Raw genomic sequence first — 15222 nt, forward strand, 5'->3', positions numbered from 1 at the left:
TAAGGAGCATTTTCCCTTATATGAGCAGATGTGACACTCAACCCGTTTGTCTTTAGGAGAATTTGTCTCTCTTTAAAGAAACCAACCACTTTCTTTTCTCAAAAGCCATTTTTACTGCTTTTGACAACACACCACTGGAGTGAAAGGAAATAATTTTCTGTTGTTCTTCAGCTTCTTCCCTTGTTAGAGCAGGTACACTTCCTGGGATTATTGCTAAGGGTAACTGGTTAACTTGTTACTGGTCATCCAAGCTGACCATGCAAGTGCAAAGAGCTGGAAATCCCTCAAAGCACCACAAAACTGCCACCTCTCTGGAGAGTGATTAACCAACACTTGCATGGAGAACAAGTTCTTACAGGCACTGCCAGCAAGACTGAAAGTCTGTGTCTCAAGATGTCATCGCAGGGGCTTGAAAGTGTCAGCAACACGCAGTTCAAGAATAATCAACAAAAATCTTTCCAAAGGGCTTTGGCTGAAGCACAAATCCTTCAAACCAGCCAGAAACAGTGTCCTGAACCACACCTTCAACCCCCAGCTCCTGCCACAGTCCAACCTTCAGCTACAAAATAAACATACACAGAGTTAATGATGAAGAATATTTACTTTCCTTCATATGGTACATTCTGTAAAGTGCTAAGTTCCTAAATTATACCGAGTTAAAACGATATACGGCTCTAGTATTTTAAACACAATAAATATAGAATGAGCCTTGTGCAACTGCACTTGCAAGTTTTATTCTTTTTTTAGTAGACAGCCTAAATTTAGTAGTCAAAATAGCCTCCAATAGTGCTCCAAGAAAATCTAGGAAGCAGTTATAAATAAAATCACATCCTTCAGAGCTATCCTACGCACTTCTCCTGTCCACATTGCACGGGTAAGCAGCGCTCCTGCGAGCATATGGAGCGAGGAAAAATAAGGAAGCTGAAAATTACCCAACAAAAAAAAAGAAAGCAAAATCCTACAAGTTAACTCTACATATCCTCCCATAAATAGTCTGGCTTCCACATTTAATCTTAGTGCAAACAACCCAGGTCTTTTATTTTTAACTGCTGTTAAAAAACTCTTCCAGGAAGAACATCTTGCAAGACATGGGTCGATTCATCCTCATCTTGCTCCTTTTTGCTGCAAAGTGGAAAAGACTCCTGCACGAACTGCCTGCACATTGGGCACTGCTGGAAATACTTGATGCAGCCATTGCACAGGCACGTGTGTCTGCAGGGCAGGAGGACCCAGTTCACGGGGCCGTTCTGGCAAACCACACAGTCTTTGCTGTTTTCTTCCTGCAATTCTGGTTCATCTCCAGCCAGCCCAGCCTTTTCCAGCAGCCCTCTGTCAGTGCTGCTCTCACCAGGGAAGGTATCGCTGGAGGAGGGTGCAGGGCTATTTGCAGACATGAAGAGTTGCTAAAATACACATAAACACAAGTATTTAGGAGAGAACAAACTCTTCCCCAATCTCTGCACACACAGGGGTGCAGTGGTAGTTCCACTGGTCCATTCACTGGGTCAAACAGTGCCAGATCCTGAGTGGGTCCTGGCAGCTGCCTGGTCTCAGTTAAAGGCATTTCAGAAACATGAAACATTACATAAAACAGTGGGAAAATATTAAAGACAAGTCCTCAGACCTTGGCTGCATTAAATCAACATCATGCATGAACTTCAACAGAAGTGCTCAGGTTCTGAGCAGCTCGAGTTTGCTTCTGGTCCATCAGCCTCTGTGCCTAGAGGGATCTTCTATCTGCTCCTACCAAAATTATATCCACCATGCTGTCAAATCTGCTTCACTCAACTCATTCTGCTCTTGCTCATATTCCAATCCCCTACTCCTTTTTTTGCCTTATTTTACGTGAAGCACAAATTCTTCTGGGCATGATTCCTGAGTATAATGCAAGAAAAAGGAATTTTAAAAAACTAAGTTTCTTCTGAGGCTTTTCTGATTAAAAGAGAATTTTGAAGAGAGGAAATCAACATTCTGGAAAGAAGAAGCATTCAACAGTGAATTTCTTCCTACTGCTTTACTAAGTGGACACGAGGACTCCTAGATTAGAAGCAGGTAATTTCTCCGGGAAATCTTGAATATTTTCATGGAAAATATTTCTGTACAGTAAGTTCCTGTGGCACTACTTAACTGATAAAATAATTTTAACTACCATCCAATTCTTTGCATGACAATAGAAGCCTTGTACTAATTTAGGCTCCTGAAAGCCTACACAAGCTAAAGTTAACACTGTCATACACATGAAACCAGACTCCAAGCGTGGCTTACCTTCAGGTCATGGTATTGACCTTGAGCTAGGAGGAGATACTGATACAAAATTCGGCAGGAAAGTCTGTAGCTTTCATCAGGAACGTGAATTACAGCCACCATTGCAATCTACAAACAGGAAAAAGATTCTACATTTAATAACTTATAACTCATGCTGACAGAACTGGGGGTGTTCATCCTGGAAAAGAGAAGGCTCCAGGAAGAGCTCAGAGCCCCTTCCAGTGCGTCAAGAGGCTCCTGGAGAGCTGGAGAGGAACCTGGGACAAGGGATGGAGGGACAGGACACAGGGAATGGCTTCCCACTGCCAGAGGGCAGGGATAGATGGGATATTGGGAAAGAATTCTTCCCTGTGAGGGTGGGGATGCCCTGGCACAGAGAAGCTGTGGCTGCCCCTGGATCCCTGAAAGTGTTCCAGGCCAGGTTGGACAGGGCTTGGAGCAGCCTGGGATAGTGGAAGGTGTCCCTGCCCATGGCAGGGGTGAAGTAAGATGATCTTTAAGGTTCCTTCCAACCCATATTATTCCATGATTCTCTGATTTGCTTTGGTACAGCTTCTGACCTGCTTAATTCCTTAGACAATCAGGAATTCAACAATGGTGACTTCAAGCACTGATCAAAAAAAAAAAAAAAATAAAAATAAATATACTGGACAAGGTATAAACAGGATGTGGCATGAGAGAGCCCTTGGTGCTCCTTCAGCTTCCCACCTCGCTTCTCCATGGAGCTTTTCTGTGGCCTGTTTATAGCAGAGACCTGCTCTGGCTGCTCCCACCTCATGGAATTACACCCCAAACTGGAAAGGCACCTGAGCAATCTTCTCCACTTTCTCCCTCTTCCCTCACAAACACACAGACTGCAGTTTTTAGACTCCAAAATTCACTAAGAAGTGATTGGCTTGTAATCTGAGCAGGCAAAAGACAAATTTCACTGGAAAGGATTCTGAACCCCCACAGGCTGACTTTAGATAATTCCTCTGGAAATACAAGCACTCTAAGCTTGCATGCTGTGCCTCACAACCCCCACCCTGCCCAAATTACGTAATAGCCTCTAAAAAGCTGGGAAAAAGAAAGTGAAATTCAATATTATTGTAGTTCCCAGAAGCTGTCAAAAGAGAAATGAAATATAGAAGCTGTTTTGCTTTAAAAAGAAATTTAAAGGCAAATTAGACTTGCACTTCAAAATCCACACATGGCTAATTAAATACAGAGTTCAAATGTGTATGTACCTACACATATGGATTTATAAGAACTGAATTCACTATTCCTTGGTAAAAGAATCCTTTTTTTCTAAATCACAGTGCCTGAGATCTAAGCTTCCACTTTAGCTGTGACAGTCTTCCAGTAATTTCTGTAACTTTATATATGGTCATGCTAATTTTCCGGATCTAGAGAAAAATTATGGCACAAAACCAAGTAGGGATGATCTTGCCACAAAACTAGCTAGGATGAAAATCAGACCCCTCCCCTCCCTCAGGAAAGAGACACTGGAACACCATCCATAGTGATGGACACACACACAGACCCCCCAAATAATTCAAAATGGTATTATCACACTGGCAAAGATCCATTTCCACACTTCATTTCTATTTTACAAGTTTGTTTCAACAAACCAGGCGCAATTCTGACATTTGTCGGGCAAGAAGTTCAGGTGGAGTTACTCCTTGACTGAATTTACAGATTCTAGATGTGTTCCTTTCCTCCAAAATCAGAGGAAAAATACCTCCCCCATTCTCCTTCCATGCCTTTCTTCTATGTTAAGGCTCAAAAGAGAGGTGTTACAAATTCATGCCCATGCTAATGTCAAATACATTCAAATATTACATTTAGAGTCTCTTTATGTTAAACTACTCTGACACCTGAACCTATAAAAATGTATTAAAACATTAAAATATCTCACGTGGGGACAGGAGAAAGAAGGGCAGTCCTAAAGTCAGGTGACAAGAAGCCAAGAATAACCATCACCTGGAAAAGGGACAAATTTCTTAGGCACTGGTGTGATTACAGCTTGCAGGTGAATGCAGGGAAAAGGGTTCAGTGGGTTTAGGCCATTTGTTTCTAAGTTCAGCGGTGCTACCATTCAAGGAGTTGGTGCAAGCAGATGATCAATCCAATGAGAAGATGAGAGATAAAAATGTGTCTCAAATCATTCAGAGATCATCGATTTAGAGTTTATAAAGGGTATTGAACAGCATGTGGCAAGGCTGAAGCTGCTTTAATAGCAAGGGATTAGGAGGAGACCTGTTTTGGGGAGCTGAGTATCTCCTATCAGCCTCAAGCCAGACATTTATCCTTTCCTGTAAGTGTCCTGGAGTTGGCTCCTGTGAGACACAACCATGACACAGACCTGGGGCAGAAAGGTAATTTCTAGGTTTCTAACAGCCAAGTCAGCAATCAGCTCCATATCTCTGCCAGACACTTCTAAAAAAAAATCCTCCTGCCTTGCCAACAGAATCCAAGAGTCTGTGTAAGCGCAAGAGCTCCACCACAGGCCTGTGTGATCCTAGAAATCAGAGTAACAGGTAACAGTAAACTGCCCCAACCCTTATTGCTCTCACCACAGGGACCTTGGCAGGCAGAAGCTTTTGGGGAAATCACAAACATCTTTTAAATGCTGTAGTGAATAAGTAAAGAGTAAGCAATGTCTCTCCGTTACCTCTTCAAAGAGTAAGGTTAGGAAGTCAAAGCTTTGAACTGCTCTATTTTAGAAAATAAGAAAGTGAGTGACCAAATTCTAGGGAACAGGAAAGTGAAGTTGCTTTATTCAAGCCTCTCTCCTGAAACATTCAGACCTTAAACACAATGACCCTGAAATATATTCTGATATTACTTACAATATCATATATTTCTCTGTCTTCTTCATCTGCTAACGTCAGCAGTGCTACCAAGGGATAGTGAGCTCTAGGCACAGGGCCAAAATCCACAATTTGAGCATCTTCTGGTAACTGACAATATTTCTCTGCCTTGTCATTTTTTTTAATGCTTTGTCTGTGTCAAGGAAAACAATCAGTGGTTGCAGTTGCAGATAAATGTGACGTTTGCATAAAGAATATTTCTCATCGTGTTTGTTCATAAACGAGTTGTGCCAAAATCCACGGCGTGTTCACCAGCCTCAACGCTCCCCGTGCCAAAAAAACCAACAGATTTTGTCAAAACAACTCAAAAAAAGGATACAAGTGCTGTTGTTTGTAGAGGTATTCGTTGTAGAGAGCATCCTCTAATGCCTGAGGAGTCTTTATTCTGAAGCAGTAGACGTGTTTCTGCAGCGCTTCGTGGAGTTTCTGGACGTTGCAGCCCCAGTAGCAGGTAAGGACACAGTCCTCCAGGCAGTCAGGTGTCAGGGTTACACCCCCTTGGAGAAAGAGGAGAGGGATTTCATTAACTCACCACGTGCAGGAATCCTGGAATTGCTAAGCCTAGATGCTTGAAGAGCTACAAGCAGAAAACAACTTCAGTGTTTTTATCATACAATCATAGAATGGTTTGGGTTGGAAGGGACCTGAAAGCCTATCCAGTTCCACTCCCTGCCATGGGCAGGGACACCTTCCACTATCCCAGAGTGCTCCAAGCCCTGTCCAACCTGACCTTGGACACTTCAGGGATCCAGGGGCAGCCACAGCTGCTCTGGGCAACCTGTACCTCACAGGGAAGGATTTCTTCCCAATATCCCATCTATCCCTGCCCTCTGGCAGTGGGAAGCCATTCCTCCTTGTCTTGTCCCTCCAGGCCCTGGTAAAAGTCTCTTCTTCCAGGCTCGCTTCAGATACTGAAAGGCTGCAATTAGGCCACCCCTAAAATGCTAAACATTATAAAATAACAAAAATTATTTATCATTATAAACCAATATTCTAACAATTTAGATTCAGCTTAGTGTTCATGGAAGTCAGTGGGGATGAAGAAGTGGGTGTGAAGACATAAAATGGCTGATTAAGCTCATGAAAATACCACATGCATTTTATGAAAGGTAAATTTTAACTTCTGGTAATACTTTACACACTCACTGGCAGGTACAAGAGCCCAAGCCTTAGCCCAAAGTCCTTTCCCTCCTGAGATTATGGTATTAATTAGATCACTCATCTACAAAATTCTCTGTGGTCTCAAAGAATAAGGCTCTTGATCATGCAGAGGAGAAAAAGAGTATCTATGCTCTCCACTCTTTTTCCAAAAAACCTGTCATCTTCTAAACACTTCCTGCACAAACAGGAGCAGGAGTGCTCAAAGCTTCTGAAAAATCCCAGTTACCTGAACTGTTGGATTTGTTGTGTTGGGGGGGTTTTATGTTGAGGGAAGGGGAAAATCTGCTGCAGCACTTCCTCATGCATTGCAAGGCCCCACATCTGTGTGGGTGGAAGATGCTCAGCCTTGCTCACTGCCCCCCAGTGATGCAGAAAGCCATGAATTCCACTTCCTGTGTGGGTGATTTCAGGAATGATAGGGATGGCTTGAACTCTGATACAAATAGATATTTAAATTCAGTTTCCATTGGAGAACAGATAGAGAAAGAGGGTGATGATTTATTTATCTATTTATTACAAACAGTGCACTTCCAAACACTGCTGAAGATCTGGGCTTAGATTTAAGTGGGTGGCACATATTTCATAATGAATTCTGTACAATTCTACAATTCCATTAAATTTATAGAGACACCCACAGTGGTTGGTAATTTGCAAATGTTTTAGTTACTTAAAGATCTGTAATAGCAGGAAGTGTTCCATTAATAAGAATTAAACTGTACCTCCAGATCCAAACATTTCACTTTTTAAAAACACTACGTTTATAAACTATGTAAAAACTTATTTCTGTTGGAATGGAAGCATATTTCTGAGGAATTATGATAGAGAAAAAGGATGAGAGCAAGAACAGTGATCTTTAAGGTCCCTTCCAACCCAAACCATCCTATGATTCTAAGCAGAAAATGGAAAATACCAAGTTCAGGAATGCAAAGTGACAAAAATCACTTAAGAATTCTACTGACTTGTTACTGAAGCTGCAGCAGGATTAGGGATCTCTAACCCAAAAGGATTCTTCACTTGTCTCATCCGCTTTTTCAACACCCTTGTGCTGGATTCTGTCTCTTCTGAGTTCCTCAGAATAACAGGAACACCCAAACCGAACCTAGGAGACACAAAACAAGAAGAACGAGTGGGTTCGGTGTTAGTGTTGACACATTTGATTTTTTTTGTCAGCTCTAAATAGCAAGCAGCAGGACAAACAGCAGTAGCTTGGCTTTCCAGAATATCTGCTGGGATGCATGGACGATATATCCTGCCATTTCGACTTCAGCTTTTTGTCAGAAGACAGGAGTCTGCACAGTGATGCAGGGAATCTTTAAAGGGGGAATATTTTGCTCTGGGTTTTCACAAAGAGAATAAAATTGACGAGAGCTGTCAGTGCCCTCTAGTGGTACAGAGTTAGGCCAGAATTTCCTCCCGTCTTGAGTCCTGCAGAGCTGAGCACTATTCCAGCATCCACCCGTGAGCAGGGACACTTTGCACTGGAGCAGGTTGCTCCAAGTCCCATCCAACGCAGCCTTGAACAATTCCAGGGATGGGGCAGCCACAGCTTCCCTGGGCAATCTGTGCCATGGCCTCATCTCCATCACAGCCATAACCCTTCCTAATATCCAACCTCAAGCTGCTTTCTGTATGTTTTTCATGAAAACCATTCCTTTTACGGAAACATTTGCATTTCATCAGTGGCATCACTCAAATCACTTGATTTGAGCACACAGAGGGTCAGCTCTCTCTTCTACAAGGGAAAACACCCACAGTGACTTCCCTGGGGCTGTACAGGAATATCCCAGTTAAAAATCTCACAAAAAAAAACAGAGGCAGCAGCTGTTTCCCTCCTTCGATATCCAAACCTACACGGACCCAATCTCTGAAGCTGTTCATAAAGGTGCTTCCTGTTTTATACCAGAGTCTGCCTGATTGTGAAGGAAAATTCCTGTTCCTTGGAAACTTTCTTTGCTGGTTGAAAGCAATGGGATTATCCTCACGAAGATCTGAAGGATAAAAGAGCCTCTGGTACAGTTTTAGCAGCAGGTGAAGGCACGGAGGTCTTTCTATTCCACAGTAAGGTGTGGTTTTCTGTAAATTTTAAGTTTAGGAAGGATGAATAAAGATATAGTTTTTATTTTATGATCTAACAGTCCAGATCATTAGCTGGTAGAGGAGAATGTTAATTTCTTCAGAGTAATGCCAGCTGATAAAAAGCAGGATTTTCCAAGGGTTTAGTTAATGAATTAATGTTTCTGCAGAGCCAGACCTCCAACAAGTGCTGAACCTTCAGCTCCTCCTAACAGGAGCATTCCCCTCCAGCTAAAAACACAATGCCCAGGTAATCAGGTGATCTAAATTCCACTTCAGCCCCTGTGCACAGGGCACCTGTGGGACTGGCTCTGGAAGCTGCCTGTGCATTAACCTACTTGGACTGTGAGCAGAGCCACAGGTATCCAGGGTTGGGCAGAGGAACAGATGCTCCTCCCATCACTTTTGCAAGGCTTGACAAATGAGAACATGAACATTCCTGAACAGTTGGAATTTTTCAGGCTGACTGACACCACCACAAACACATCATTAAGCAAACTTATGCTGAAAATTATTAGGGAGCTCAAATGCCACTGCAGCAATAGATCAGGTATTCTGTGCTCTGGTGACACCATTTGCATTTACAGTGCTCTGGGTGGCAAATGAAGGATTTGAGTTGTTTTCCTGAGCAAGTTCACGAGAACTTGAGCTGTAACTGCAGCTGCAGGCACCGGGAAATCCCTTGGAGGCTCCTGGTCATGCCCATGACACAGAATTCCAAGGGAGCAGCAAATACCTCTGAGCAGTGGCCTACACATTCACCTCCTTGTATGTGCCGAGCTTCTGGCTATGGCTCCTCTGATTAACAGGCCCTTAATACTCCATTCTGAAGAAAAAAAAGCATATATTTCCATAAACTGCAATAACACCTAGTGCACATGCAACTAGAATCTCTGCTCCTGAAAAAAAATGCCTTTGGACAGTCCTCTGCACATCCAGTACCCAAAAGACACCAGTGGACAGGTGCCATGCAAGGACCTTGTAGCACACATGTACTTCAGACCTTTCTGAGCAGGGGATTGCCAGCATTTACTACAAGTTCAAGAATAATGATTGAATTGGCAAAAGGATCAGTGCTTAGTGATAGACAAGATGAAGATTCATCTAAATCATGGTTCAGTATCATAATTTTTTTTTTAAGATCCCTTTATCACAAGCACTTTGCAGATATTAATGTGGAACCAATGACAGAAAGTTCAACGACTCCTGTTTTATTTTCACTGCATTTTATATCTCACCACGTGAGTCTGATGTGTGTATGTAGCCACAATTCCTGCATGAAAGATTCTAACTGCCAGTCAATGCTCTGCATTGTAAACCAAAATTTACATTTACAGCCACTCCTGAGAGTCAGAGACGTTCAAGGAGCCGTTTCTGAAAAAGGGAACAGCAGCATTTCTGCAGCATCCTCTCAAACACAAGCAGAAGCTCCCACTCACCACCCCTCGAGGCACTTGAGGAGTTCAGTTCACAGATTTACAGAATCATTTAGGTTGGAAAAGACCCTGGATGCACCCAGGAACTTGTGCAGAGCCAGAAGGTCCCCTCTGAGCCTCCTTTTCTCCCGACTGAGCCCCTTTCCCAGCTCCCTCAGCCTCTCCTGGGGCTCCAGACCCTTCCCCAGCTCTGCTCCCTTCCCAAACACAGCTCAGTAGATACAAACGCATTGCTTGCCAATATTATGAACGATATTACAAAAAACATTAAGAAAACACTGCGGTATTACTAAAAGAGGAACGAGCTTAGCAGAAATACATATAATTCTTTTTAAAAAATTATTTTTATTGCTCGTTTAGAAGCCTAGGAGTGTTTGTGTTGGAATGGACCGTTCCAAGCCCCTGCCGTGGGCCTGGCCTTGCCCCCCCTCAGCACAGCCCAGGCCCCCCGGGCCGAGCCCCACCGGCCCCAGAGCACTGACCAGCCGAGGACGAGCGCGCTGGTGACGAGGAAGCAGACGGACACCAGGGCGATGTAAAACAGCGGAGAATACTCGTACAGCGTAACCAGGAACACGGCAGCCATCGGGGCGGCCGCGCCGCCCTCAGCCCGCGACTGAAGCCGCTGCCTTCAGGCTGCCAGGGACGGGGTGGAGCCATGGAAACACGGAGTGAAGCCGCTGCCCTCAGGCTGCCAGGGATGGGGTGGAGCCATGGAAACACCTCTGCCCTCAGCCTGCCAGGGACGGGGTGGAGCCATGGAAGCACCGACTGAAGCCTCTGCCCTCAGCCTGCCAGGGACGGGAGGGAGAAATGGAAACACCGCTGCCCTCAGGCTGCCAGGGACGGGGTGGAGCCATGGAAACACCGACTGAAGCCTCTGCCCTCAGCCTGCCAGGGACGGGGTGGAGCCATGGCAACACCGACTGGAGCCGCTGCCCTCAGGCTGCCAGGGACGGGGTGGAGCCATGGAAACACCGCTGCCCTCAGGCTGCCAGGGACGGGGTGGAGCCATGGAAACACCGACTGAAGCCTCTGCCCTCAGCCTGCCAGGGACGGGGTGGAGCCATGGCAACACCGACTGGAGCCGCTGCCCTCAGGCTGCCAGGGACGGGAGGGAGAAATGGCAACACCGCTGCCCTCAGGCTGCCAGGGACGGGGTGGAGCCATGGAAACACCGAGTGAAGCCGCTGCCTTCAGCCTGCCAGGGACGGGGTGGAGCCATGGAAACACCGCTGCCCTCAGGCTGCCAGGGATGGGGCGGGACCATGGAAACACCGCTGCCCTCAGGCTGCCAGGGACGGGGCGGGACCATGGCGGCCCCAGGGTTCCAGAGTTGAAACAAACACATGAAACGTCACAGATTAAATATTATGTCAAACATAACTTTATTAAAATACATAATAAAAATAAAAGTATCGTCTGTATCCATATGCTATAACAATATCGATCGTTTCTATCAATTCCAACATGTATAGCTATTCTACATCCTATGACATCCATTACATTAAATGTGCCATGTACAATTTATAAAAAACAGATAAAAATATACTCTTACTTAATATTGTAAAATTCTAGCATATTATATTTCACATAAAAACCTCATATATATTTCATATAATACAATGGTATGTAATACATTTTCTTAATAATAAAAAAATGGGTAATTCCTAATAAATTTATATTCCCATGCAACAAAATTCTACTCCTACATTTTTGATAGCTTGTATGTATAACAACTAAATATTATTACTAAAAACACCAGCTAATATATTGTACAATCTTATTAATCAAGAAAAAAATAATCTAAATAAAACAAAAATACATAGTTATTTCTAAACTTTTCCCCTATTTAAATCCATGTGCATCAATCCGGCTCTATCCTCCTTCAAATCCCACCAGCCACATGTAAGTGCTTCTGCATGGAGAAACATTAATAGATAAAGATAATATAGAAAGAAGGAAGAGAGGCAGTGAAGAGGGGCAGGGTGTGGCAGGAGCCCTGAGCCTCTGCCCCAGCACAGCTCTGTGCTCAGCACTGAGTGCAGCTCTGTGCGCTGGCTGCTCACAAAGATGTGCAGAGCCCTTGGCCAGCGCAAAGAGCACCTCCAGCAGGAAGCTTTTCTTCACACAGGCTCCTCCAAAATCCTGCCCAGCTTACCTGCACCATCCTGTTCATTTTCCTATTCACTCGAATCAATGTGGCCATTTGCTTTTTCATTTCTTTCATCCTGCTGTACAGTTGCTCCATCTCTTTGTATCTCTTTTTAAGAAGGAGCCTTCTCCGCTCGATTTCCATCTTTCTCTCTCTGACTTCTATTTCAGCTCTGTGGGCTGCTTCTCTCTGCCTCACGGGTGCCCTTCTGCGCCTGTTACACAGCTCCAAAGCCAGGAACAGCAGGCCAACAGCGTGCATCTTCATTGCCTTAGTTTCCTTCATTTCCAACACTGTCTCCCTTATTTGCATCAACATTTCTTAATTTCCAGCAACGTCGTTTTTCTCCACATATGCTTTGCCACCTTCCACTTCTTCCTTTGCAACAACATTGTTTCTTCTCCTCTTCCTCCTTCTCCTGCTCCTCCAAGTTGCTGCTGGAGCTCTCCTCCTGGCCACTGCAGCCTGCAGCATATTGGGTGCAAAAAGAACTGGCATGATACAGATTTTGGACCAGGAGGGTGTTATTGAAGCATAAATACCCTAAATGCAGTGTCAATATATGTAACTACATATATACAGTTAAATACAGATGCAGTTAATTTATATACAGTTCATATATACTGATACATACTATCATCAGACAGCTCTGTGCCTCAGGATCCCTCCTGAGCCACCATGGCAGGGGTGATCAGGAGGTGCATCACAACCATCTTTAAAGTGTAGGTGGAAAAGCCTATGCCCACCAGGATGTGGGTGAGGAGCTCCTTGATTTGCAGTGCCAGCTGTGCTGCTGGGCCTGCCCTGCCACGTGCCCGAAGAACTTGGCCTCAGCCAAGCCATTGTCTCAGGACATGTTGTGCTTGTCATGTGTCAGAAACTGAAATGTTGTATTTGACGACTTAAACTTAACTGGCCATTTTCTTCTGCATTATTGTCATTGTTCTCCGTATTTCCTTTATAGCTTTCAATTCTTTCTTTAAGTGAAGCCTTCTCTGCTCAGTTCCTATCCTGTGTCTTCTTGTCTCTGCCTCAGCTCTTCTCACCGCTGCTCTCTGTCTCCTGGCTGCCCTTCTGTGCCTGAGCCACAGCTCCAAACGCAGGAGCAGCACTTCAGCGGCTGCCCAGAAGGGGCTGCCCCAAGGCAGCCACAGGCTGAGCTCCCCAGCCAGGGTCAATCAGCCCCAGGCTGCTCTGCTCCAGGTCCTCCACATGCTGCTGCCACACATCCTCATCCAATCTTTATATAAGATTTTTGCCTAATATTGAAAAATTATATATATATAACACAAAGTTTTACATATATACATTTTATATATACATATAAAAGCTTTATATTTATAATGAATCTGGTTAAAGATAGCTATAGATACAAGTAATTTAAGTACAGTTCATATATATATATATACACACTATCATCAGGCAGCTCAGCTGTCATCAGACAGCCCTGTGGCTCAGGATCTCTTTCAAGGGCTGCAGAACAGGAGTTGTTTGGACCCATGTAGCAGACCAGTGTAATCATGAATGGCTTCAGTGTGGATCATGCACCAGGTGCTGGAAAAGGCTTGGTGGTTCAACCACTCCCAAGTCTGGCCACAAGCTGATCTCCACAGGAAGCCTTTTGCTGCCTACAACAAAGTGGTCAAGGTCTGTCTTCTCCAGGGAGCAGCGCAGGTGCTCCGAGATATCCAGCAGGAAATCCCTCCTGAGCCACTGTGGCAGGGGTGTTCAGGAGGAGCATCACAACAATCTCCTCATCCTCCTCCTCCTCCAGGCTGTTGCTGGAGATCTCAATGTGGTCACTGCTCTGTGCCTCATGGCTCCTTTTGCTGTGGCTCCCCTGCATCCCCAAGAGCAGCAGCAGCAGCAGGGCCCACAAGTGCCACTGTTACAAGTCAGGCCACAGCAGGTCCTGCAAGCACAGGCGCTCTGCCTCAGGCTGTCTTGCACCGTGCACTGAAATGTAATATCCATACAAACTACCCTCCACCACCAGTGGGGACTGGATAAGGCTTTATAAAACAAGAGAAGGATTATTGTGCCTATGTCCCCTGCATTCTCCAATTCCAGACTACCTTTTCTGCATCCTAACCCTTCCAAGAGCTCTGTGAAACCCAGAGGAGAGTGGCCTACTGTGTCCCCATTCCCCCTGTGCCTTATGTCCCTGTGTTCCGGTGAGTGCAGAGAGGGCAGGGACTCCTGCCTGCCCCGTGTCCTGTCTGCCTGTCAGGCCTGTCCCAGGGCAGCCTGGCTGTGATTTCCGTCCCCTGTGCCCCCAGACCTGCTGTCCCTGCTCCCAGAGCCCTGTCCCTGGGCAGAGCCTTTATGCCTCTGGAGGAAATTGGCCCTTGTCACTCCTGGGCCCTTTGCAGAGGCGCTGGCTCCTGGCAGTGTCCTCAGGCTCCAGGTGCCCTTTCAAGTCTGTAAAGGAGGGCTGTTGCTGTTGTGTGCTTGCAGAGACCTCTTAGAGCCACAGTGATGGCACTCAGGGCAGGATTCAGCTTTGCCACCGTGCCAGAGGCTGGAGAGCTCAGTGCCTCAGCTTGTCCCTGGCAGCTGCCAGTCGCAGCTGCAGTGGCAGTGAGGTGACGCAAAGCCACCTCCCTGGCAGCACACAGCTGATTTTTGCTTCCTCCTTGCCCTGGAATGGGGCTTGGATGGGCTATTGGCAAGGAATTGTTGGCTGTGAGGGCTGTGAGGACCTGGCACAGGCTGCCCTGAAAAGCTGTGGTTGCCCCTTCCCCTGCAAATGTTCAAGCCCATGTTAGGTGGGATTTGGAGCATCCTGGTCTAGGGAGAGGTGTTCCAACCCACAGCACTTTGGGGTGCATTCCAACCCAAACCACACTGTGATTGCATGATTAGGTGGGATATCAGGAAAAGGTTCGTCCCCCAGAGGATGGTCAGGCACTGAACAGGCTACTGAGGGAACAGTCATGACCCCAAGGCTGACAGATGAGCATTTGATCAATGCTTTCAGTCACAGAGTGGGATTTATGGGGTTTTTCTGTGCAGGGCCAGGAGTTGGGCTCAAAGATCCCTGTGGGTCCCTTCTACCTCAGGATATTCTGTGATTTTGTGTGAGGCTTCAATAGCTGCTCAGCAGTCTCACATTTCTATGTGAGAAACCCTTGTAAAAAACTTTGCTGAAACCCTTGGTAAAAAACTGCAGTTTTATCTTATACATTTGGTGTTTAAATCATTAGTAGAATTCACTAGAAGTTGTGTCCGAGATGTGAAAGCTGCATCTGTACTTTCATTCTGAGAAAAGCAATTATAT

The 15222-nt window shown here is 45.3% G+C and overlaps 1 protein-coding gene across 1 annotated transcript; it reads right to left on the reverse strand.

Moving 5' to 3' along the window:
* Positions 1-582: 582 nt before the first annotated feature.
* On the reverse strand, positions 583-10459 carry CGRRF1 (cell growth regulator with ring finger domain 1). The gene is made up of 6 exons (XM_058829668.1): positions 10270-10459; positions 7238-7377; positions 5437-5614; positions 5097-5244; positions 2266-2373; positions 583-1403 (listed from the first exon to the last, which is right to left on the reverse strand). The coding sequence occupies exons 1-6, from the start codon at positions 10371-10373 to the stop codon at positions 1053-1055; spliced, it is 1029 nt and encodes a 342-aa protein (XP_058685651.1). The 5' UTR covers positions 10374-10459; the 3' UTR covers positions 583-1052.
* Positions 10460-15222: the final 4763 nt, after the last annotated feature.

Source organism: Poecile atricapillus, chromosome 1, assembly GCF_030490865.1.
Source record: "Poecile atricapillus isolate bPoeAtr1 chromosome 1, bPoeAtr1.hap1, whole genome shotgun sequence".
Classification (NCBI taxonomy): domain Eukaryota; kingdom Metazoa; phylum Chordata; class Aves; order Passeriformes; family Paridae; genus Poecile; species Poecile atricapillus.